At 38.4% G+C, this 25,555-nt stretch overlaps 1 protein-coding gene across 1 annotated transcript in view; it reads left to right on the top strand.

Annotated features, from left to right (window-relative positions):
• Window positions 1-25,555, top strand: part of Ccdc18 (coiled-coil domain containing 18) — a 118,485-nt gene that overhangs the window by 27,864 nt on the left and 65,066 nt on the right. The window contains exons 10-14 of the mRNA XM_036200377.1: window positions 1,338-1,629; window positions 4,902-5,026; window positions 6,836-6,996; window positions 12,438-12,658; window positions 19,788-19,898. Coding sequence (XP_036056270.1) covers window positions 1,338-1,629; window positions 4,902-5,026; window positions 6,836-6,996; window positions 12,438-12,658; window positions 19,788-19,898 — 910 coding nt within the window. The remainder of the gene's footprint in view (window positions 1-1,337; window positions 1,630-4,901; window positions 5,027-6,835; window positions 6,997-12,437; window positions 12,659-19,787; window positions 19,899-25,555) is intronic.

Here is a 25,555-nt window from a genome sequence, read left to right as displayed (position 1 = left end):
AAGAACCAGCTCTTTGATTCTTTGTATTTGTTTTCATTTCATTAATTTCTACCTCCTTTTTTTTTTTTTTTTTTTGTCTTTTCAAGATAAGGTTTCTTTGTATATCAGCCCTGGCTGTCTGTCCTAGAACTTGCCCTGAAGCCCAGGCTGGCCTCTACCTCATAAAAATCCCGCTGGCATTAAAGGCGTGCATCACCTTGCCCAGCAATTTCTGCCTGATTTTAACTATTTCTTCCTATCTTTTTTGAGTTTGGTTTGTTTTTTCAGACTCTCTTTGTTGTTTTTTTTGTTTTGTTTTTTTTTTTGTTTTTCAAGACAGGGTTTCTCTGTGTAGCCCTGGCTATACTGGAACTCATTTTGTAGATCAGGCTGGTCTTAGATCTCCTGCTTCTGCTTCCTGGGATTAAGGCTTGTGCCACCATGCCCAGCACACATACCTTTTTTGTAATCTATTCTTAGAGGAAATTCAGCCAGGAGACATACAGTTTAATCAGAAGTTTACTTAGCAAAGCAAAGTAAAACATACACACCAGAGACCAGAGTGGTTTGTGCTGAGGGAGCAGAATAAGAACCATTGGTTCTATGTTTGGATACTTACAAATATTTATGAAGTGGATGGCATATTCATTGGGGTATGGTAACGTTTTTTTTTCCCTCGCAGATCATGGTGAACCAGATCTTCCCACAATCCTCTTGAAAGTCCACAAAGATGATAAGGGCGGGTGTCAAAACAATAATGTAAATAGTATAATGATATCACATTCTTTTAGTATGTAGCGTTTTGTTAGTGTGCATGTGTGGCAGTTAGCAAAGTGCCCTGGTACCTCAGTTTCTCCTCTTGTGGGAAGAATATAACTGCAGCTTTAAGCAAGTTTAACTATAACAAGGCATTCTTACAATCAGGACACAGCTCCCTGCTTACCTCAGATCTCACTCTTGACTACCAGTTCTGTAACCATCCCTTTCTCGTTTCCTTCCTTCAGAAGACAGATTCACACACTGTAACCCAGGCTGGTCTGGATGCACTGTATAACTCAGGCTAGCCCCAAACTTGAACAGTTCTTTTGCCTTCATCTCTTAATTGCTTGTAATACATGTGAGCACATGCTTGGCTTGTATCACCATCCTTGTGTCCCTAAGATAAATGTGACTAATTTTCAGTAAAGTGTTGTATTTGGTGTACTCGAATTTTGTTGAGGATTTTTGCTATTTTCATACAGAATATTGCCTTCTACTTTTCCCTTTTGTTGTTGTTGTGCCCTTGGTGAGAGAATGTTAATGTGATTATTGAAAATGTATGCTCATTTTATTTTCATTTTAATGCTGTTTCTTTATAGGCAGTTAAAGGAAGAGTATAACAGTGGAAAAGAAAAATTAAGAATTATGGCAATGAAAAATTCAGAAGTCATGTCACAGTTAACTGAATCTAGACAAAGTGTCCTGAAGCTAGAGAGTGAGTTAGAGGACAAAGATGAAATATTACGAGAAAAATTTTCTTTAATAAATGAAAACCGAGAATTGAAGTTTCGTGTTGCAACACAGAATGAACGACTGGATTTGTGTCAGCAGGAAATTGATAGTTCAAGGTTGGAACTGAGGAGCTTAGAAAAACTGATGTCCCAGATGTCAGTAAGTATGTGTGAAAAGAAATGTAGTACACTTGCCTGTGCAGTGGAAAAGGACATTTGCTATTTTATAGAGCATCATTTTGTGGATGGTTTACTAGCTTGTGTTCTTCACTTGTTTGTGTAGCCAGTTCTTTAGTCTAGTACCTAGTTTCTCCTCATACTTACCTTCTACTCTTTAACTCTTCTTGTCTCTGAGATGCCATATATAAGACCTACACAGAAAGCTGGGTGGCGATGGCGCACGTCTTTAATACCAGAACTGGGCGGCAGAGCCCGGAGGATCTCTGTGAGTTAGAGGCCAGCCTGGTCTACAGAGCGAGATTCAGGACAGGCCCCAAAGCTACACAGAGAAAACCCTGTCTCAAAAAACCAAAAAAAAAAAAAAAAAACAAAACAAAGCAAAACAAAAACCACAGAATTTTAAGATTTTTATTGAAGTATTATTTATATATTGAAAATCCATTCCTTTATGGTATAATATTAAGTGAGTTTTAGTAAAGTTACAATTTTTTTTTCTTTGGTTTTTCAAGATAGGGTTTCTCTGTGTAGCTTTGTGCCTTTTCTGGAACTTACTCTGTAGACCAGGCTGGCCTTGAACTCACAGAGATCCGCTTGCCTCAACCTCCTGAGTGCTGGGATTAAAGGCGTGTGCCACCACTGCCCCGCTAAAGTTACAAATTTGTAATGGTCACTACAATCCAGTTTTACACATTTCTATCATCCCTTAAAGATCCCTTGTGCCTCTTTATAATTAGTGTCCCCCACTTTGGGAAACCAATAATAGTTTGTATTTCTATAGATTTGTCTTTAATGGACATTTCATATGAATACAGTCAAAACAGCATGTCGGGGTTTTTTTGCATGTTAGTTTGCATTTTTCATATTTTGAGCATCATTCACATTGCGATATCAGTATTTTGTTGCACGAATCCTAAATGGTCTTATAATTAAAACCCAGAGCCAGATATTGGGGTAAATGTTGGAAGATCAGAGAAACAAAGGAACAAGCCACAGCCACTTCTCACCTCCCCAACTCCACAAATCCTCTGACGGAATGCCTCTGAGTCCTCAGCTGAAAGGGCCGAATTCCTCTCTCCTCCTGCCTTATATTCCTTTCTCTGCCCAGCCATATCACTTCCTGTCTCCATCTTCCTAGTGCTGGGATTAAAGGCATGTGACTCCCAAGTACTGGAATTAAAGGTGTGTGCCACCACTGCCTGGCTGTTTCTCTTTTAAACTAGATTAATGTGTAGTACCGGGTGGCTTTGAACTTACAGAGATCCAGATGGATATCTGCCTTGGGAGTGCTAGGATTAAAGGTGTGTGCCACCACTACTTGACCTCTGTGGCTAACTCTGTGGCTGGCTCTGCCCTCTGATCTTCATTCAAGTTTTATTATCACAAAATATCACCACAGTACTTCATTTATTTTTAGCATTGAATAGTGTCTTAGTTAAGGTTCCTGTTGCCGTAAAGAGACAACATGACCACAGAACTCTCCTGAAGGGAAACATTTAATTGAGGTCGGGGCTTACAAGTTTAGTTCATTATTGTGTCGGGAAGCATGGTGGCCTGCAGAAAGACATGGTGCTGGAGAAGGAGCTGCTACATGTTAATATGCAGGCAACAAGGAAGTAGACTGAGACACTAGGTGGTATCCTGCACATGTCTGAGACCTTAAGCCCACCTCTACAGTGACACACTTCGCCCAACAAAGCCACACCTCTTAATAGTGCCACTCCCTTGGGGTACCATTTTCTTTCAAACCACCACAAATAGTATTCAGTTGTGTGCATATATTATATCTTATTTAAGCACCAGTTGAACATTTGGGCTATTTCTGCTTTTAGTGTATGTGAATAGTGCTTCTGTGAATATTGGCATAGAAGTCTTTTTGTTGACGTGTTTCATTTTTTTGCTTGGATAGATAGGTACCTTAGAATTAAATATCTGGGAAATATAGTAAATTTATGTCAAAATATTTTCTAAGACTCCTCCACATTTAGAACTCTCCTACCACTGATTCCTGTTTCTCTGCATCCTTGTTGACATTTGTTGTGTCTCTCCATATCCATCTTAGTCTGTGAGAACTAGTGTTTCACTGTAGTTTTAATTTTAATTTTTCTGATGGCTAATGTTGAGCAACATTACATAGACTATCGTGGTGGCGCACGCCTTTAATCCCAGCACTCGGGAGGCAGAGGCAGGTGGATCTCTATAAGTTCGAGGCCAGCCTGGTCTGCAGAGCAAGATCCAGGACAGGCACCAAAACTACACAGAAAAACCTTGTCTCCAAACAAACAAACAACAAATAAACAAACAACCAACCAACCAAACAAATTCATGTGTCAATGAGATTAGAAAGGTGAATATGCATGTGCTAGAAATTTGACATTGACAGGTGAGAAATAAAGGTAAGCATGAGAAAATTACACAGGCATGTCATGGTTTGTTTCACTTAAGAATGGATGGTAGACTGCATGGCAGATTCTTAACAGTTTTAAATATTGTCAGTCATGGAAGTATGAAGCTGAAAGTAACTTGGAGATCATCAGACTTGATATTCCACTGTTAAGAATATGTGATTGCACAGAAGTACTAGCCTAATGACCAGTTAGCAGGAACAGCTTTCAAGCTCCTTGCCTTTGCTTTTTCTGCTTTTCTTAGACGTTATTTACCAAGATTTTAGTATACAACTTGTTGCCTTTTAAGATTGAAACAATATGCGGGTATATATTCATTTTAATGTACTCATTTTAAATTGAAATCTGTATTTGTGCTCATTGTGATTTCACATATGATTCTAAAGGTGACTATAATACATGTTTAATCCATTGTTTCACAAAGTGCTAAGTCTGACTTGGAAAAATGATTTTTTTTTCTAGAAAGCATGGCTTGGTTATAGTTTGAAATTTTTAGTCATTGAGTGCTTTGTTCTTTGTCCTATCTACTTCTTAAAGTTCTGTATTATTTTGAAATTCATGTATATCCTTCCTATCCACATTTCAAATATTGCTACATATAAATGCATCCAGAAAGACTTTGCTTAGTTTTTGAAAACACTATATGTAAGTACTATAATTTGTTTTAATTAAGTATTATGTTTTGAAATTATTCTTATTGATTTACATAACTCAAACATGCTTAGACATTCTGTTGATAGATACCAGATTGTTTCCATGAAATTCATAGTTTTTAACCTGAGTGTTCTAAGTAAAATGTGGTAACTTATATATATTATACGTTTATAAATGTTTGTTTTTACACTTGCAGTTAAAAAGAGAAATAGTTGGCTTTAAGTCATCTCTTTCTAAGCACCAGAAGAGTAGTTTTTCTAACCAGGAGGACAATTGCATTGGCTGCTGTGAGGCAAATAAATTGGTGATTTCGGAATTGAGGTATATTTTTGAGTTTTTAAAGTTACAGTAAATAGAATGTTTTGTTGGTCTTTAAATTAAGGTATTTAATTGAGTAGCTTAAAAATATAGGAAATTCCAGAGAATCTTAGAAAAGTTCTGACTTCCCAAGTTAAAATTTATTCTTAACACTTTTTTTGCGTTTGTTTCCAATCTGTTGCTCTAAATAAAAAAATTAAGCATTACAAGATGGACTCCTTTGAAACACTCAACATCATTTAAAAAATCTATTCGTCCAGGTTAGAGAGAGCTGGCTCAGTGAGTAAGATGGCAGAGTCCCAGGATGCCTGTCAGGCTACTCACCACTACTCCAGCTCTAGGACAGCCAGCACCTCTGGCTTCTGCCAGCACCTGCAACTCATGTTCACACACCTCACCCTACAACACATACATATACACATAATTAAAATTAAATCAAATCTTGAAATAAATCCATCCTTGTTGAGGTAGAGTCAATTGGTCAAAGGATAAGTGTGTTGATATTTTCTGTGTGCTCTAACAAATAAAGCTTGCCTGAAGATCAGAGTGCAGAGCCAGCCACTCGTTAGGCCAGGCAGTGGTGGCGCACACCTTTAATCACAGCACTAGGGAGCTTGAAACAGGAAGTGATATGGCTGGGCGGAGGGGAGGAATATAAAGTGGGAGGAGACAGGAGCTCAGTTTCCTTTAGGTTGAGGACTTGGTGATGTGAGAGGTGGCTGTGGCTTGTTCCTTTGTCTCTCTGATCTTTCAGAATTTACTCCTGATATCTGGCTCTGGGTTTTTATTAAGACTATTTAGGATTCATGCTACAGATAAGTTTGTTTGGTTACTTTAATAGTTGTAGGAATTCCAAAGAATCAATAAAGAATTATGTTTAAAAAAATTGTTGTAGGAATCTTTCTTAGAACTGTGTTACAATTAATTTATCCATTCTCTCTGATAGGTTGTAGATTATTTATATTTTCAATTTTTTGTTTTAAAAAACATTATGTTTGAAAAGTGGCTGAAGCAGTTTGCATTTCCTAGCTAGATATATGCATGCCTTTGATTCCAACACATAGGAGGCAGAGGCTGGTAGATCTCAAAGTTTGGGCTACATAGTGAGTTTCAGGACAGCAGAACTATGTAGAGAGACCCTGTTTCAAAAAACAAAAACAAAAATACCAAACAAACAGAATTTCTGTGTCCTGCATAAGAGTTAACTGTTACCAGATTTGAAAAGTTTTTACTCATTTTATTATTTTATTATACACACACACACACACACACACACACACACACACACACACACACACTCACACGCGCGCACATGCACACGCACACACTCACACACACTCACACGCACACACTCACACACACGCACACACTCACACACACGCACACACTCACATGCACGCACACACTCACACACACGCACACTCCCCCCATGGCAATTACATAGAGGTTGGAGCCCGACTTTCAGGAGTCATTTCATTTCTCTACTACTGTAGGGTCCGGGGACCAAGCTCAGGGTCTCAAGCCTGTGAGGCAGGCACTTTTTCTCACTGAATCATCTTGTTGACCCAATAGTTACAACTTTAGAGGTGAAAAATACTATTTTAAAAATAGAATCAGAGCTGGGCGGTGGTGGCGCATGCGTCTAATCCAAGCACTCTGGAGGCAGAGGCAGGTGGATCTCTGTGAGTTCGAGGCCAGCCTGGTCTACAGAGCTAGTCCAGGACAGGCTCCAAAGCTACAGAGAAACCCTGTCTCGAACCCCCCCCCCCAAAAAAAAATAGAATCAGAGTAATAACTTTTCTTTTGTGCTAGGATTAAGCTTGCAATCAAAGAGGCTGAAATTCAGAAGCTACACGCGAACCTGACTGCCAACCAGTTGTCTCAGAACACTGCTGCTTGTGATGATGTTCAAGAAGGTGGCAAAGTGCACACTTTAGAAACAGAACCTGTAAAGCTAGGCGGTAGTCAAGTTGGTGAGTATATTACATTGAATTACTTTAATAATGATAATCCGTTTTTGCCGATAGTATTCTAAAGGAACAGATTATTGGTAATATTATTAACACTTAGTCTCCTATTAATTCTATGGTTTGAAAAGATAGCAAGAATTATTCTGTAATTGTTAGACTTTGCATCGTTTAAAAAATATATTGCTGAAACAAAATTTCATCCAATAACATCTACCTGTTTCATATATGAAATCAAGTGCCAATCATGAAGGCATATACCTTTAATCCCAGTATTTGGGAGGTAGAGGCAGGTGTGTTATTTTAACTTGGGCACAGTGGCTACGCCTTAATCTACTGCTATTTTAGCCATCAAATGCAACTCTGCAGTTACCGGCCCGCTTCTCTAACAGCAGTGAAATGAGAACCTATAGGGAGATAGACTCACAGATGTAGGGCAATAAGACTTGAGATTTGTAGGCTGGGCTGAAAATCTGAGAACTCAGAGAGGCTGAGCAGCAAGTACCTAACCCTGCCTCCGTGCCGCCAGTGCCTACAGGAACAGAATTCTCCCCAGGCTAACATTATGACTCTTTTAATACTCCTGAAAGTTCAGTTACCTTGGACTAGGAAACTGTATATTTTTATAATAGAGAAAGGACACATTCAGTTTTAAAACATCACTGAATTTTTTCTGCTCCATTGGAGAGGATGAAGGTGGGACTAAATAGATTCAATGCTTATACCTTCTGAATCTGCATCTACTTGATCTACAGAATGTGTGTTCTTTTTCTTTCTTTCTTTTTCCAAGACAGGGTTTCTCTGTGTAATAGCACTGGCTATCCTGGAACCAGGCTGGCCTTGAACTCACGGATCTACCTGCAGATGCCTATCAAATACTGGGATTAAAGATATGTACCACCACCCAGTCAGAAAGTATATTCTTAGCAATTTCAGCTGGCCCAAAAGTTATGGTTAACTTCAAGATCGGTGTTTACAGTGATTTTGTTAAAAAAAAAAATTCCTGTTGTGTCTGGGAGATGGCTTAGCAGGTCAGGAAGCCTGAATTCAAGCTTGATGCCTGAGATTGCGCCTCAGTACTATATACTGGGAGGAATGACCTAATTCCTGCAAGTTGTCCCTGACCTCCACCATGTACATGGTGCTCTTGTCCACATGCACGCATGTGTGGAGTGCACACATATACACAGAGTCAATAAATAAACGTAAGAAACGTTTCAAAAGTGGGTTCTTAAGTTGTGGGACATATTTAAATTTCTGGTTCATAAACTTTTCCTCTTTGTTATGTATTTAAGTTGGAAAGTGCTTTACTATATTCATTGTATATGTTCCTTATTACAGGTCTCATGCTTCCTTCTTTCTTTAGAATTTTTAGGCTAGCATATAGATTAATAGATATTTTAATGGGTTTCCTTTTTCTTTTTTTCTTTTTTTTTGTTCTTTTCTTTATTCCTTCTTCTTTTTAAATTGTTTTTTTGATACAGGGTTTCTCTGTAGCTTTGGAGCCTTTCCTGGAACTCACTTTGTAGACCAGGTTGGCCTTGAACTCGGAGAGATCCTGCCTCCCGAGTGCTGGGATTAAAGTTGTGTGCCACCACTGCCTGGCTTTAATTATTTTTTGAGTCATGGTCTTGTGTAGCCTAGGCTGGCCTTGAACTCACTATGTAACCAGGATGACTCTGTCATTAAACTTTGTAATCATTCATCTTTCCTAGTTCCCTACCTGTGTTCCCTGTAGTCTGGCTAGTTCCTTTCATTATGCCAGATAGTTCTGTCTCCTCTTCTACTTTCTCATCTCTGTATTCCATTAACATGCCCTCTCTCTTTATCCTTTCTCTCTTTCCTAAATTTCATACTTTTTAATGTAGTTTTTTAACATTATTTTATGTGCATTGGTGTGAAGATACCAGATCCCCCAGAACTGGAGTTACAGACAGTTGAGAGCTGCCATGTGGGTGCTGGGAGTTGAACCTGGTTCCTTTGGAAGAGCAGCCTGTGCTCCCAACCTCTGAGCCATCTCTTTAACCCCCTCTTTACCCACTCTTAAGAGTTCTTTCTCCTATCTTGTGATTCCTTTCTAGTTTCATGATTTACGCATGGATGTATGTGTGCATGGTCTCACACACATTTATAATTTGAAATCTGGGTTCTACATATTAGAAGAAGAACCATGGTTCTTGTCTTTCTGAGTTTGGCTTATTTCACTTAATATTATGATCTTCATTTGTACCCACTTTTGAGGAAACGACTTAATTCCATTCTTTATGTCTGAATCTTTTCAGTAATTAACACGGATCTGCAAGTATCCTCGTTTGTTGACTTAGAGTCCCTTGCATATAGAGTGGTATAGTTGGGTAATATGGTAATTTCAGTAGTTTGAAAATTTCAAGGTCTGGCAAGGTAACTGACCTGTATTCACTACCGGGGTCACGTGGTGAGAAGAGAACTGGTTCTAGGAAGTTGTCCTCCTAGCACCTCATGCACTTGTGCACACACACACAGTCTTTTAAAGAAAATTATCATATATATTGATGTCCGTAATGACTGCATGTGTCATTTGTTTTCTTAATATTAGCTGTTTTTATTGGTGTGGGATGGAATGTAGTGAATTCTAATTATCTTAATAATAAAAACGTACAGTCAGATATGGGGTAAATGTTTAAAGATTAGAGAAGTAAAGGAGCAGCCCAAGTCACATTTTACCTCTGTGACTCCTCAGACTAAAAAGGGGGTAAGCTCCTGTCTCCACTCACTTTATATTTTTCCCTCTACCCAGCCCTATCACTTCCTGTCTCCTGTCTGTACAAACCTCCAGATCTCTATGGTTAACTAATGGTTAACTCCACCCTCTGATCTTCAGGCAAGCTTTATTTGTTAGAGCACAAACAAAATGTCACCACATTTCCCCCTTTTTGTCTAAAATTTAAAAAAAAGATCATAACTAATATAAGAAAAACTATATACAATAAGTACAATAACTATATAATACATACAGGCAATAAATACATCAACAATGTCTAGTGCATAAACTTTTGAAAATTTCAGAGAAAACGCTCTATTAATCTATCCTTTCTTGGTGAGTCCAAAAGGTTGAGCCTAATTCACTTACTGTTCTAACTTGCATTACCAACACTTATCTTTTGATGTCTCTCAACCCTATATACTTTACATCTCTTTAGTGAATTTCTTTTCTGAGTCTGGTAACAAGGGAAACTATATAAAATATTCGACTCCATCATAGACCCCGGAAGTAAATAATATTACCTGAATAAGCAGGAAGTGCAGCAAGTGACTGCCAAAAAATGTGAGAAATGACAGAAACAGCTGGCTGCCTGGACAGCCACCCTAGGTTCCTGGGGCATCCATCTTTGGCTTACAGGCCTGGAATATCTAGTAGACATTTCTTTGAAGCAGGATGTTCTGAAGGACTGTCCTACCTTGTCTTGGCAAAGTTTGGCAGTCACTTCCTGCTTACCCAGTTTGGACAGCATACTGTCAGCAGTTGAGGCAAGGGCACTTTCTTACCCAGGGGCTAACTTTTGTCACAAAGAAAGTAAACTCCATATGAAGTTTCTTTGATACCCATCATTTCCAAAGTAGATTGGTGCTGCCAGGAGCAGACATGTCTCATTTTCATTTAAAAAAAAAAAGAACCTATGTTATTAAAATATCTTATATGCCATAGTCTGTAGATCTCTGAAGTGTTTGAAGACCACCTGTTTACCTAAAATATATCTGTTAGACTTTGAAAACATACCTAACATGACAATTTCGATCATAATAGGTGACTCACTAATAACCTGTATTTCCTTATTATCCTAAATAGTTGGTAATAATAACTTTCAAGGACTACAAGTTTGCATTATAGTGTTAAATGAGTTGTATAGGTATAATACCTGAACAAGAGTAGAAATATATGTTCAGTATGTTCTAACAAAAATGATCTTAACTTTGTATCATTATACAAAGATACATATCAATGTAAAATATTTAAAAAGTAAAGTAGATTTGGTAATCTACCCTTTTATCCTATCATATCTATATTGCTGTTTTTTTTTTCTTTTTGGAGTAGATTCAATAATCTACCCTAATATCCAATCATATTTATATCCTCTTTTTTCTTTTTTTAAACCATTACCAATAACCAACCATCCTAAACAATGACAAATATCCATAACCTATTGAACAACCAAAACCACCCACTCCACCTCTTGGGAATGTGGGCATCATTTTTAAAAAAATTATTTCCTGCTGTCTGGGAGTGTCGGCATCTTTAGGAGAAACTGAAAAGAAAAATTTGGGTTAATTTTCAGGTCCTGGGAGAGGTAGCTGTATCATTTGTTGTCCAGTCTCTGTGTAATGGGAAAGTGCAGGGCTTGTCTCAAGTGCTGGCTAGAGTAGCCTGTGAGGCTGGGCCATCTCAGCTAGCCATCTCAAAATTATCCTAAAGCCAATCTTCAGGTGGTGTTTTTCAGCTTAGTGGTGTTATCATAGTGCTGGTGGAATCATCATTGTGGGGTCCCATCATCTTTTTGGAGACTAGAGATTGCATTAGGCCAGATTTTTCCTTTTCTTAGTGATTTATTCTGGGTAGTTCTCCCTTCTTCTTTGGATGCTTATTTGTCCAAAAATCTTTCAATTCTTCAAGATGGTTGTTTTTATTTTCCTGGAAAGACAAAAACAAAACCCTGCCCCAACCCTTACTTTGGGGAAGTTCTCTTTTCACAAGTTATATCTGATCAAATGAGAAGCACTTGTTAGTCATATAAGTTAGTTTAAATTGAATGGTCATGCTGGTTGATCAACTCTTCTAATTAAGAGCTCTCTCTTGCTCAAATCTAACCTTTATCAATTTTGATGGTATCCATAACAGTGCACAAAAAGATTATTTGAAAACAGTTTTTTGCCACCTTAGGTTATTTCTATTTGCTTTAAAAATTACAGACCATATTTCTGCAAATTGGGATGATTTAACTTATTTTGTTTCTTTCTGAATCCTCCCCCACCTTTTTTTTTTTTTTTATCTTATTGCTCTAGCTGAGAGAGACTTCAAGCACTGTTTTAAATTAGAGACAAGACAGTGTGCCCCTTGTCTTATTTCAGGTTTTGGAGGAAATATTCTTCATTTTCTCCCATTTAGTATAATATTGGCCAAAGGTTTTGTTGTATATAGCTTTTATTATGCTGACATACATTCCTTGTATGCCTAGGTTCTTCAAGCTGTTTTATTATGAAGAATACTGAACTTTGTTGAAGCCCTTTTGTGCATCAATTGAGCTTTTGTCCTTAAGTCTTTTTATGTGCTGTATTATACCTAATAATTTGCATATCCTTCAACTGTTTAAATAAGAATCTAAACTTTATTAATAAATCTTTCAACCATTTAAGTCAATTTTTTATTCTTGAACTTTTATGTAGAGCAATTTTTGTTTTGTGTTTAATTTCAGAAAATATAAAAGATCAAAATCAGCATACTATGAATAAGCAGTATGAAAGAGAGAAGGAAAGACTTGCTACAGGAATAGAAGAACTACGTGCTAAGCTGATACAAATAGAAGCTGAGAACTCTGATTTGAAGGTTAACATGGCACACAGAACTAGTCAGTTTCAGCTAATTCAAGAAGAACTGCTAGAGAAAGCTTCAAATGCTGGCAAACTGGAGAATGAAGTAAGTCTGGATTTATTTGCGTATAAGTGCTAAACTTTGAGGTAGAAAAAAGTATTGCTATGGGGTTTTGTAACTATTGAAATCTAGATTTATGAGGATTTGGAAAATGATACCTTATCAGTTATAAATTCTTTTAAAGCCATATTGGAAATGTATGTTTAATTTATAATGAAAGTGGGAAAATACTACCTAGTACCTTAAAGTTCTCAAATTTGATGGAACTAATAACATATGTTTATGTAATAATAGTACATGTTTATAGATCTTAGATTGTAATTGGAATAAAAGGAGTGATAATAGAGAATATCAAATTTTAGCAAACATCAGCACCACCTAGGTTACCTTTGAACATGTAGATTACTGAGTTTCTAGCTGTACATGAATATTTCTTTGGGCTGCCAACTCACAAAAAACAACACGGAGACTTATTAATTATAAAAGTTTCCCACGGAGACTTATTAATTATAAAAGTTTGGCTTATAGGTTAGGCTTGTCCCACCAGCTCTTATAACTTAAATTAATCCATTTTTATTCCTCTACATGTTGCCACATGACTTGTGGCTTTTACCTCTCCTCCTATACATACATCTTGCTCTCTCTGTGTGTAGCTGGTGACTTTGCCTTTCTTCCCAGAGCTCTCTCTGTCCAGAAGTCCTGTCTATACCTCCTGCCTAGCTATTGGCTATTTAGTTTTTTTATTAAACCAGTCACAGTGATGTATCTTTACACAGTGTAAATAAACAGCTTGCAACATTTCCCCCTTTTTGTCTAAATAAAAAGGAAAGGGTTTTAACTCCAACATAGTAAAACTATGTACAATAAAGACAATTATCAAGTAAGATATGCATTCACAATGTTCAGTTCATTAATATTTGGCAAATTCAGAGAAAATATTCTATTATCTATCTTATCTTGGTGAGTCTAAAGCTTTGTACCTAATTTACTATTTATCATGACTAAAGAAAACTATAAAGCGGGGCGGTTGTGGCGCACACCTTTAATCCCAGCACTCAGGAGGCAGAGCCAGGTGGATCTCTGTGAGTTTGAGGCCAGCCTGGGCTACCAAGTGAGTTCCAGGAAAGCATAGACATCTGGCTGCCTAGACAGCCACCCCAAGGTTCCTCTGCAACATTGGGTAATCCATCTACAGCCTAGAGTCCTAGAATATGTGACAGACTTTTCTGTGAAGCTGGAATTTTGAAGGACTGTCCCTCCCTGCTTGGCAATGTTCGGCAGTTGTCTTCTTTTGTGACCTACTTTTCCAATTTGGCCAGCATACTGTCAGCAGTTGATGGAAGGGCAGTTTCTTGCCCAAATGGCTAGCTTTCCCACAGAGAAAGCACACTCCATATGGAGGTTCTTTGATGTCCATCATCCTTTTGTGAAGTAAATTGGTGCTGCCAGGAGCTGATGTGTCTCACTGTTATGAAAATCCTTATGTTATTAAAACATTTTAAATGCCATATTTTGTAGGTCTTTGAAGTTTTTGAAGATCACTTATCTATTTAAAATATATCTCGATATAACCTTGAAACCATACCAAACATGACTATAAATTTGATTGTTATAAATTACTATTAACCTGTATTGCTTCATTATCCTAACAAGCCTTCAGAGACTAAAAATTTGCATTAAATTTTTAATGAGCGGCATAGCTATAATACTTTAATCAAGAACAGGAACATATATACAGTATAACAAAAATAACCTTAAATTTGTATCAGTATACAAAAATCTATACCAACGTAACATATTTGAGAATACTGGTTATTCAAAAGTGACTCAAGCCGGGCGGTGGTGGTGCACGCCTTTAATCCCAGCCCTTGGGAGGCCAAGCTGAGTGGATTTCTGTGAGTTTGAGGCCAGCCTGGTCTACAGAGAGAGATCCAGGATAGGCACCAAAACTACACAGAGAAACCCTGTCTCGAAACCCCCGCCCCCCAAAAAAAGTAGACCCAACAATCCACTCCTTTAATCCCATCATTTCTATTCTCTATCTCCCCCTTTTTCCCTTGAGAAAGACCTCCTTGAGTCAAATCTCCTTTGTTTGGCTTTCTCTCTGACCATGATCACTAACAACTTGTTACCAACCCCCCTAAACAATCACAACATCCATAACCAAAAATCACCCACTCCACCTCTTGGGAATGTGGGCACTGTGTTTTCTAGACTGCTTCCTGTTGTCTGGGGGTGGTGAAATCTTTTGGAGGACACAGAGGAAACTGAGATAATGGTCAGATCCTGGAAAAAATAGCCATAACTTTGTTGTCCAGTCTGTATGCAATGGGAAAGCGCAAGGCTTATCTGCAGTCCTGGCTAGACTAGTCTGTGAGGCTGGACATGTCAGCCAGCAGCCCTGAAGCTGTTCTGGATGTAGGACTCTGAGGAAACTGCAGCAGAGTCACTCTGAGAGGCTGGGTCACCTGGGCACCCATTTCCATTGGTGTCCCCTTTTTCTGAAAGCATACAGACTTTCAAAGGTTACATATCTGTATTAACACAAGTATGGACTGTGCCTTGTACACGAGCCAGCAAAAGATGATTTGTTTTATGTGTGAGCAAGTAAAATATATGTCACTTGTCTTGTAGCTTTTCTAGGTTTCTTTCTTTCTTTCTTTTTTTCTTTCCTTTTTTTTTTTTTTTTTGGTTTTTCGAGAAAGGGTTTCTCTGTAGCTTTGGAGCCTATCCTGGACTAGCTCTGTAGACCAGGCTGGCTTCAAACCATAGAGATCCACCTGCCTCTGCCTCCGGAGTGCTGGGATTACAGGCGTGTGCCACCACTACCCAGCTAGGTTTATTTCTTTAAGTCTGTAGCCAAAATTTTCAGGGGGTCTGTTATGCCTGCATCATGAGCTCCCCAGAGACCACCAGGAGTCTAAGTTCATATGCAAAAGTAAAGAGCCGTTATTGCAAACCCGAGCTTGGGCTCTCTGTCCATTCCAACATGGTGGTTGGATTAGGGAGAGCCTCGAGCTCAGTTGAGGCAGGGTTTTTAAGGAGTAAAGGATGTGGAGGTAGGGGAATTCTAAAGTTTCTAGGTTTGTTTAATTCAGCAGTCCCTTCCACAATCCACTGTCTCTCAGCAGCTGTTGTTCTTTGTTCATTAGCATTCAAAAATTCAAATATACAAAGCACTATATAAGATCTAAACTCCCTGTGTTATATTTTCCATCTTTACTCTCTTTTTGAGGACATTATTATTATTATTATTATTATTATTATTATTTTATTTTATTTTATTTTTTTTTTCTGGAGCTGAGGACTGAACCCAGGGCCTTGCACTTGCTACCACTGAGCTAAATCCCCAACCCAACTTTATTATTTTTAAACTACTTACTTTTTTCTATGACTGCCTATACCCATTTTCATTTTTAACACCTAAGCACATATTTAAACATACTGTTACCTTTACCTTTTTAGAGTTTTTTTTTTTTTTTTTTTTTTTTTTTTATTGTCTTGACCTGGCTTTACTAAGCATCCACAGTGTTTTCTGATCACATGAGAAAAATCTTAAACTGATATGTCAGTTTTTGCATGGCTCAGCCTAGTGCATAGTGCTGGCTCCAGCCTCCAGTCAGTAGCTGTTAGCTGCACCTTTATATGCCACTGAGCACCAGCCCTCCTTAGAGACTATAAGACTAGGAAGCTACATCCAGCTCCTTGTCCAAAACTTTTTTTAGCTTTCTCGGGCCTTATGTTCGGCTATTTGAGCCCCCATATTGGATGTCATATGTAGAAGGTTATTTTTGGGGGCTGCTAGCCCACAAAAAACAATAAGGAGACCTATTATTAATTATAAAAGCTCAGCCTATAACTGAGGCTTGTCCCAGTAGCTCTTATAGCTTAATTTTTATTCATTTACCTGTTGCCACCTGACTCTTGGCTTTTATCGCTCATCCTGTATGTCTTGCTCCATCTGTGTACGACTGGCGACTTCGCCTTTCTTCCCAGAGCTTTCTGTGTTCAGAAGTTCCAACTATACCTCCTGCCTAGCTATTGGCTGTTTAGTTTTTATTAGTGTAATCAAATACCTTGCAACAACTAGCAATTGTGATTCAGTAGGTATAACTCAGGACTTACCATTTTAAAGCATTACATGTGAATTTGATACTATGGCTTATATTTTGAAAAGGTAACAATGCATATTTTTCAATTAGCTAATCTTTTTAAAGAAATTATATATTTAGTTTATTCATTTCTGTGTGGTATATTTCTTCTGCCTGTCAACTCCTAAAAGTTTTCAAATGCAAATCTACCAGTAATGAAGTTCTTAATAGTTTTTTTTGTCTGATAAAACTTTCTTCTTCATATTCTGAAGGATTTTTATTTACAGACTAGAGAATTTTCCATAAGCCCCTTAAATAAATCTTTAAATTAGAATTTTTTTCTTAAAATATATTCTGGTCATACTTTTCCTTTCCCCCAAATTCCTCTCAGATTCTACACATCTTCCCACCCCACCCCCCAACTCCATGCCATTTCTTTCTCTCTTTCTCTTTAGAAAACAAAACAGAACAGGAAACAAAAGTAAAAACACCCAAACACACAACTCCTCCCAAGTCCCACAAGAAACACATACATACCAAGCAAAAACAAAACAAAACAAAAGAACCCTAATCTTTGTGCTGCCATTTATTGCGTGAATAAGCATCCGTCTGATAATGGATGAATGAGGCAGTGATCCTGGGTATAGCAGAATGTCTTTAGGAGTCATTTTATTAATCTGTTCCTGGGATTAAAGGTGTATGCCTGCTAACTCTTTATTGGCTGAATAATATTCCATTGTGTAAATGTACCACATTTTCGTTATCCACACACCAGATGATGAACATCCAGGCCATTTCCAGATCTAATTACTATGAATAGAGCAGCAATGAATATGAATGAACAAGTATTTTGGGAGTAGGCTGTAGAGAACCTTGGGTATATGCCCTAAATTGGTTTCGCTGGATTTGGTGGTAGACCTATTTCCAGCTTCCCGAGGAACTGCCAAATTGATTTGTATAGTAGCTATATCTGTTTGTACCCCCACCAACAACGAATAACTGTTTCCTTTACCCCATATGTTTGCCAACATGAACTATTAATTGTTTTATTGATCTTGACCATTCTGACTGGTATAAGATGAAATCTCTGCTAAGTGCTTTACTCTGTTTTTAAATTGGGTTATTTGTTTTCTTAATGATACTTTGCTCAAACTGCTTTTCACCTGTAGAGTTTCCTGGTGGTGGTTTTAGGGTTTTTTGCTTTTTTGTTTTTGTTTTTGTTTTTGTTTTTCAAAGACAAGGTTTCTCTGTGTAACTCTGGCTGTATTGGAATTCACTCTGTAGACCAGGCTGGCCTGCAACTCACAGAGATTTCCTTCCTTTACTTCCCTGAGTGCTGGGACAAAAGGCATGTGCCACCATGCCCAGGGGGGTTGTAAATATTTTATTCAGAATTTTTGCATCTATGTTCGTAAGGGATATTGATCCACAATTTTCTTTCCTTGCTTGGTCTTTATGTAGTTTAGTTATCAAGGTAATTGTGGCCTTGAACAAAGAATTAGGCAATATTTCTCCTGTTTCTATTTTGTGTAATAATTTAAGCAGTATCGTGTTTAACTTTTCTTTGAAAGTTTGGTAGAATTCTTTGATGAATACATCTGACCCTGGACTTTTTTTTTTTTTTTTTTTTTAAGATTTATTTATTTATTATGTATACAGTGTTCTGTTTGCATGTATACCTGCAGGCCAGAAGAGGGCACCAGATCTCATTACAGATGGCTTTGAGCCACCATGTGGGTGCTGGGAATTGAACTCAGGGCCTCTGGAAGAACAGCCAGTGTTCTTAACCTCTGAGCCATCTCTCCAGCTCCGACTCTGGACTTTTTTGGTTGTTTTTTGAGACAAGATTTCTTTGTGTATCAATCCTGGTTGTCCTGGAAATTGTACTGTAGACCAAGCTGTCCTGGAACTCATAAATCTGCCTACCTTTGTCTTCTAAGTGCCGGGATTAAAGGCATGTGCCACCACTACCTGGCTTTTCCCCTTATTTGATTTATTGTTCTGGGATTATTTATTCTTTGTGTTTTCTTGGGTTTCGGTAAACTTTCAGACTGAAATTTTCCTTCTAGTTCCTTTTATATAGCTGGATCGGTAGATGGATACTGTTTAAATTAGATTTTATTTTGGTGATATTTTGTGCTCTAACAAATAAAGCTTGCCTGGAGATCACAGGGCAGAGTTAGCCACTAGATAACCATAGAGGCTACCTTTAAAGGCACACACCTTTAATCCCAGCACTTGGGAGGAGGAAGCAGGAAGATCAGGAGTTCAAGGCCACCCTGGGCTACAAAAAATTGATCGAGTAGGAAAGAGAAACAACCAGGCAGTGGTGGCACGCACTTTTGATCCCCTCATTTGGGATCTCAAGCCTTTAATCCCAGCACTATGGAGGTGGAAACAGGAAGTGATATGGCTGGGCAGAGAGGGCAATATAAGGCGGAAGAAGACAGGAGCTTTGTCCCTTTTCAGGCTGAGCATTCCATAGAGGTAAGAAGTCTTTCTGGTGCCTGGCTGCTCTGCCTCTCTGATCTATCAGCTTTCACCCCTATATCTGGCTCTGGGTTTTTATTATTAAGACGAATTAGGATTTATGCTACATTTTATCATCAGTGGTTTTCTTTGTCATGTATTGTGGTTGATAATTTTGCTGGCTATAGTAATTTGGGCTGTCAGCACATTTTAGGAAAGTACTCTACTGCTGAGTTGAATCACCAGCCTAGTTCTTAAGTATGTAGAGTAATGCAAATCAACTAAGAGATTATTTGCCAGGCAGTAGTGGCACACACCTTTAATTCCAACACTCATGAGACAGAGGCAGGTGTGAACTGTGAGTTCAAGGCCAGCCTGGTCTACAGATCGAGGTCCAGGATAGCCAGAGCTGTTACACACTCTCTTGAAAAACAATAGCAAAACTAAATAAATAAAAAAGATTATTCAATGTATATTCTAACGGTCTATTACCATAAATTTCTCCAGTAAATTAGTAATAGTGTATTTAGGTTTTGGAATAAGAAACAGGTATTTGATTTTAAAATGCATGTCATTACTTTTAAAGTGTATTGTTTTTGTTTTTGTTTTTTCAGATGACGAAGAAATGTTCTCAACTTTTAACTCTAGAGAAACAACTGGAAGAAAAAATTATTGCATATTCTTCTATTGCTGCAAAAAATGCAGAACTTGAACAGGAGCTCATGGTAAAATTTATCATTTTATTTTCCTTTTAATTGTTATTATGTCAATTTGGTCTGTTATGTAGTTTGACTTTGAAGTTTTTTTTTGTTGGTTTCTAATTGAAATTACTGACTTAAAGATGATAGTAAAGTGTTGTAGTCACTTATTGTTATTCTGTGAGGATATATCTAACCTTTTATTCTTTTTAGTGTTTGAAATTGCAACCTGAACATTCAGTGTATGTATATTTCCAGTTGTTATGTTGTCTTTGTGTATGCAGGCACACTCATCCATGTGTGCATATGTAGAGACCAGACATCAACATTGAGTGTCTTTTTTTAGTTTGTTTTGAGACATGATCTCACTATGTAGCCCTAGCTGGCCTTGAACTCATAGAGATCCTCCTGCCTCTGCCCCCTGAGAGCTGGGATTGAAGGTCTCTGCCACCAGGCCAGGCTAACACTGGGTATCTTCCTGTACATGTGCAGTCAGAGGACAGTTTTAGAAGACAGTTTTCTCTTCTTGGCATATGTATCCCAGGGATTTAATTCTGGTCTTTAGGCTTTGTGTCAAGTGTCTTTACCCTTTGAACAATCTTATTGGCCTGTCTTTGGTTTATATTTTTGAATATTGGCTAGAATATGTTGTAGAGACTCTCTTGTTTGGTCATTTGTGGTTTTGGTTCTAAAAGACTCTTGCATTTGAGTGTCTAGCTTTTTAAAATTTGTTAAGTTTTCTGCTGTAACTTCAGACACGAGATGATTCTCAGTGCCTTCGTTTTTACTTCAGCTCCTTCTCCTAAGTACATTCTTGGGTTTGGTATCCTCATAGTATCCCAGTGTTTCTAGAAGGGCGACTCTGCTGTTGCTGCCGTTTCCTTTATTCTTCCTCTTCCTCCTTCTGGGCTCCCCACCCCCAACTGATGCGTGAAGGTAATATTTCCTCATTTTGGTCCTTTATCCCTGATACCTGTCTTCTACTTGGCCAATTCTATATGTGATGCTTTCCACTGAAGTTTTTATTTGACTCAATTGTGCTTTTCATCTCTCACATTTATGTTTGCATCTCCAGATCACTCTCTGTTTCTTTGCTGAATTTTTATTCCATAATGTCAATTTTGCCCATATTGATGATTATCTCATCTATTTTTCTTATTTTCTTTGTTATGTAGGTTGCTTTCCTGTACAAGTCATGAATTGATTTCTTTAATGTATTTATTTGTTTGTTTGTATACTCTTCAAGGTTATTGATTTACTTTTAAGTTTTTTTTTTTCTTTCATTGAAAACAGATTTTTACCCAGGTCTTTAATCCCAGCACTAAGGAGGCAGAAGCAGGAGCATCTCTGTGATACAAGACCAGCCTGGTCTATAGAGTGAGTTCCAGGACAGCCAGGGATACCCAGAGAAACTCTGTCTCAAAAAAACAAAAACAAAAAAACAAAACAAAACAAAAACAAAAACAAGAAAATTATTTTTTCATACAATATATTTTGATTAAAGTTACACCTCCCCACCTCCCCTCCCATCCAGATCCACACCCATAATATTAAAATAAGATAAATAAAAAATAAACAAATTGGAATATGACAAAACAACCAAACATGAAAAACAGCCAAAGAAATCCATATAGATGTAGAGACACACACATTGGCATACACGGGAATCCCATAAAAACTCAAAATCAGAAATCATAATATATGCACAAAGCACCTATATGGGTAAATTTTTAAAAATGCCCTGAGTTAACATTATGATACCGAGAACTTCCAAAGATGTCATTGAGTTCATTTTGTGTTGGCCATCTGTTTCTGGCAAGGAGCTGATCATTAAGACTCCCCAGTGAGACTTCCTTGGAGAAAAATAATTTCTCATTTCCAAGAGGCTATCAATTGGAGATAGCTTCTAGGCTAGAGATGGGGTTGAGTATCCATTTTCCTCTCAGCTCTAGGATCCCAACTAGTGCAGACTAATGCAGGTCCTGTGCATGCTGCCACAGTCTCTGTGAGTTCATGGATGTTGCCAGCAATATTATGTCAGAAGGCCTTGATTTCTTGGTGTCCTCCATCCTTTCTTGCTTTTATATTCTTTCCAACTCCTCTTCCTCAGAGTTTCCTGAGCCCCGAGGGGAGGGATTTTGATGGAAACATTCTTTTAGAGCTGAGTGTTTTCTTTCCTTCTGCATAATGTCTGGCAGTGGGTCTCCATATTTATTCCCTTCTGTTGCAGGAGGAAGCTTTCTGATGATGGCTGAGTAAGGCACTGATATGTGAGTCTAGCATAATGTTGCTAGGAGTCATTTTATTGCTGTATTCCTTTAGCAGAACAGTAGTATTTAGTTTTCCCCTTGGTCCCTGGCCTATCTACTTTCAGGTTCTTGGCCACCTAAGCAGTTTTGGGTATGGTTTTCATCTTGTGGAGTGGGCATTTGTTCCCTGGGTCCAAATGGCTCCCTTGGGGGAAGGGGTGAGGAGGCACATCAATGACATAGATGCAAGGATTCAGGTCTCAAACAAGAAGCTCAGTATATTCTGGAAGGGGCAAGCCTTATATACCTTCCTGCCCAGGGAGGGAGTCTGTTGCATAGGCATCTGTTGATGTGACATGGCTCCCCTCATTGGTCCAGGTCATCTCAAGCCACCTCTGGACAGTATTGTCAAGGCTCTCAGGAAGTATGTTATTCTCATTGTCCTCAGGCCTCTTAGGGCTGAGTCATCCCATAGACCTTAAGTCAAATCAGTTCTTGGTTGGTTACTCCCACAAGCTTGGTGCCACTAGTGCACCAGAGTATCTTGCACGCAGGTCACTTTTGTAGATTTGTAGCTGGGTTGGTGTTTATCTTTCTCTGGTGGTTTGCAGAGTACCTTCCAGTACCATGAGTACCAGTCTGTAGGAGTAAAGACTCTAGATAGGACCCAGTTTAACTTCTCCATTTTAATTGAGTTGTGTAGGTGTTGTCTTTAGCAATAGAGCCTTAACTTTGTGGAGTGCTTGTAGTTAGAGTTTTCCTGCCTGGCCCACAGTCAGGACAAATCTCTCTCACCCGCCAGTCCCACAGTCGCTCAGACCCAACCAAGAAAGCACACAGAAACTTACATTGCTTACAAACTGTATGGCTGTGGCAGGCTTCTTGTTATCTACTTCTTCTATCTTAAATTAACCCGTTTCTCTTAGTCTATACTTTGCCACATGGCTTGTGGCTTACCGGTGTCTTTACATGTTGCTTCTCATGGCAGCAGCTGGCGGTGTCTCCTCCCCAGCCTTCTACCTCCCACAGTTCTCTTCTCTGCTTGTCCCACTTATATTTCCTGCCTGGCTACTGGCCAATCAGCATTTTATTTACACAGAGTGATATCCACAGCACTTCCTCTTTTCTTTTTTGTTAAAAAAGGAAGGTTAACTTTCACATAGTAAAATTACAGATAACAAAACAAAAGAATTACAGTTACAATACTAAAGAAGATATCCTACCTATCTTATATTTGTGAGTCCAAGGTTTTATATCTAACTTACCTTTTATCATAACTGAGGAAATTATAACTATCTAGTCTTCAACCACATCAAAGACCTCAGACGGATATAATATTACCTGAGAACCAGGAGAAGGATGCAAGCAACTTTCGGGAGTCTTGCAGGGTAGACAGAGACAGCTGGCAGCCTGGACAGTCACCTAACGTTTCTTTGTAAAGTTGGGGCATTTGTCTTCAGCCCACAGGGCTAAAGTCTCTTGGTCACTTCTCTCAGTGTCCTGTAGAATTTCTGGCAGTTTCCTCTGCGAAGCAGGTACCTGAAGGACCATTTTGTCAAACAAAGTTTAGTGGTCACCTTTTTATGGGTCCTGCATGTCCAGTCGATCAAGCAGTCGAGGCAAGAACAGTTTCTTGCCCAAATGGCTATTTTTGCCAAGGTGAAGATAAATTCCATATGAAGTGTCTTTAATGCCCATCCTCCTCTCTGGTGTTGCCAGGACCAGACATGTCTCACTGTCCAGAAAGTCTAAATTTTAGAAGTATTTTAAATGCCATATTCTATAGGTCTTTGAAGTATTTGAAGATTACCTGTCTATCTGAAATATATCTATGTATACCTAGAAAACTTAACATGACTATAAGTTTAACTATCATAGAAGACTAATTGATCTGTATTTCTTAATTATCCATTACAATCTAAATGAGTTGCATAAACATAATACCTCAAATGAGCGTAGAAATATATATAGAGAGAGAATAACAAAATTAACTTTAAGTTTGTATCAATAGACTAAAATCTATACCAATGTAAGACATTTTCAACAAGTTGTTGTTCTTTAAAAGTAAGTTCATTAATCTACCTTTTCATCCTACAAGTGTTACCAATAGTTTTGGAAATAGTCTGGGTTGTCTGGGTTCCCATAGGACCCCTTTGGCCAGCAAGTCAGTTAGATATAATCCACTCCTGGCACTGGCAGCTTCATTTGGTGATGACAGATGTCCAGTTGGGGCTCTATCTCCACATTATTTGATGCTTCTATTATATTAGGTTTCCATATGACTCATCAAATGGTCCTTATTTTGAGCTGCCCTCCCCATGTGCCCCCCTTACTTCCCTCTTCTGTCCCTCTCCCTGTTTTATCCTCCCATTCCAGTTAATCAGCCACTCTCATCCATGACTATCTATTCCATTTTCCCATACCTCCCCTCTAGTCCCTTACTCTATACCTAGCCTCTGGTTATTACAGAATGTAACTTGTTTGTCAATGACTTAACAGCTAACATACCATATTTGCTTTTCTTGATCTTAGTTACTCATGATGATTTTTCTAGTTCCATCTGTATACCTGTAAATTTATATTTTCATTTATTTAACAGCTGAGTAATATTCCATTGTGTAAGTGTACCACCTTTTTTTTTTTTAACTCATCCATGTAGGCTGTTTCCAGTTTCTGGCCATTGTCAGCAGCCATGAACAAACATGGTTGAGGAAGTGTCTCTGCAGTGGGATGAAGTGTCCTTTGGTTATAAGCACAAGAGTGGTCTAGTTAGATCTTGAAGTAGATCAGTTCCCATCTTCCTTTGGAGCTGCCACCCTGATTTCCATACTGGTTGTACAAGTTTGCACTCACACCAGCAATGGGTGAATGTAGACATAACAGTCTTATTAAATAAGAAACACAGAGCCAAATGCAGAGTTAAAAGCCCAAGAGGTCAGAGCAGTAGCTAAGAGCTGATACTAAAAACCCTTTCTTACCCTTCACTGCCTCTGCCGTCCTAGATGGCTCAAGGGTTAAGAGATCCTGAGTTCAATTCCCAGCAGCCAAGCATGGTGACTCACGCCTTTAATCCCAGGAAAGTAATGGCAGGAGGCAGAAAAGTACATAAGGTGTGAGGATGAGGAACTATAGCCTGGTTAAGCTTTTAGGCTCCTAGCAGCAGTTCAGCTGAGATTCATTCTGGATAAGGACTCAGAGGCTTCCAGTCTGAGGAAACAGGATGAGCTGAGGAATTTTGAGGTGAGGTGGCTGTGGCTTGTTCTGCTTCTCTGCTCTTCCAGCATTCACCCCAATATCTGGCTCCCAGGTTTGTTTTTATTAATAAGGCTCTTTAAGATTCATGCTACAGATGAGTGTTCCCTTTACTTCACATCTTCACCAACGTGAGCCATCATTTGTTTTATTTTCTTGGCCATTCTGATTGGCATAAGATGA

Source organism: Onychomys torridus, chromosome 10 (assembly GCF_903995425.1).
Source record: "Onychomys torridus chromosome 10, mOncTor1.1, whole genome shotgun sequence".
In the NCBI taxonomy this organism is placed as follows: Eukaryota; Metazoa; Chordata; class Mammalia; order Rodentia; family Cricetidae; genus Onychomys; species Onychomys torridus.
Note: the sequence above shows the minus strand (reverse complement) of the source record. Positions and strands in the feature narration are given on the sequence as shown.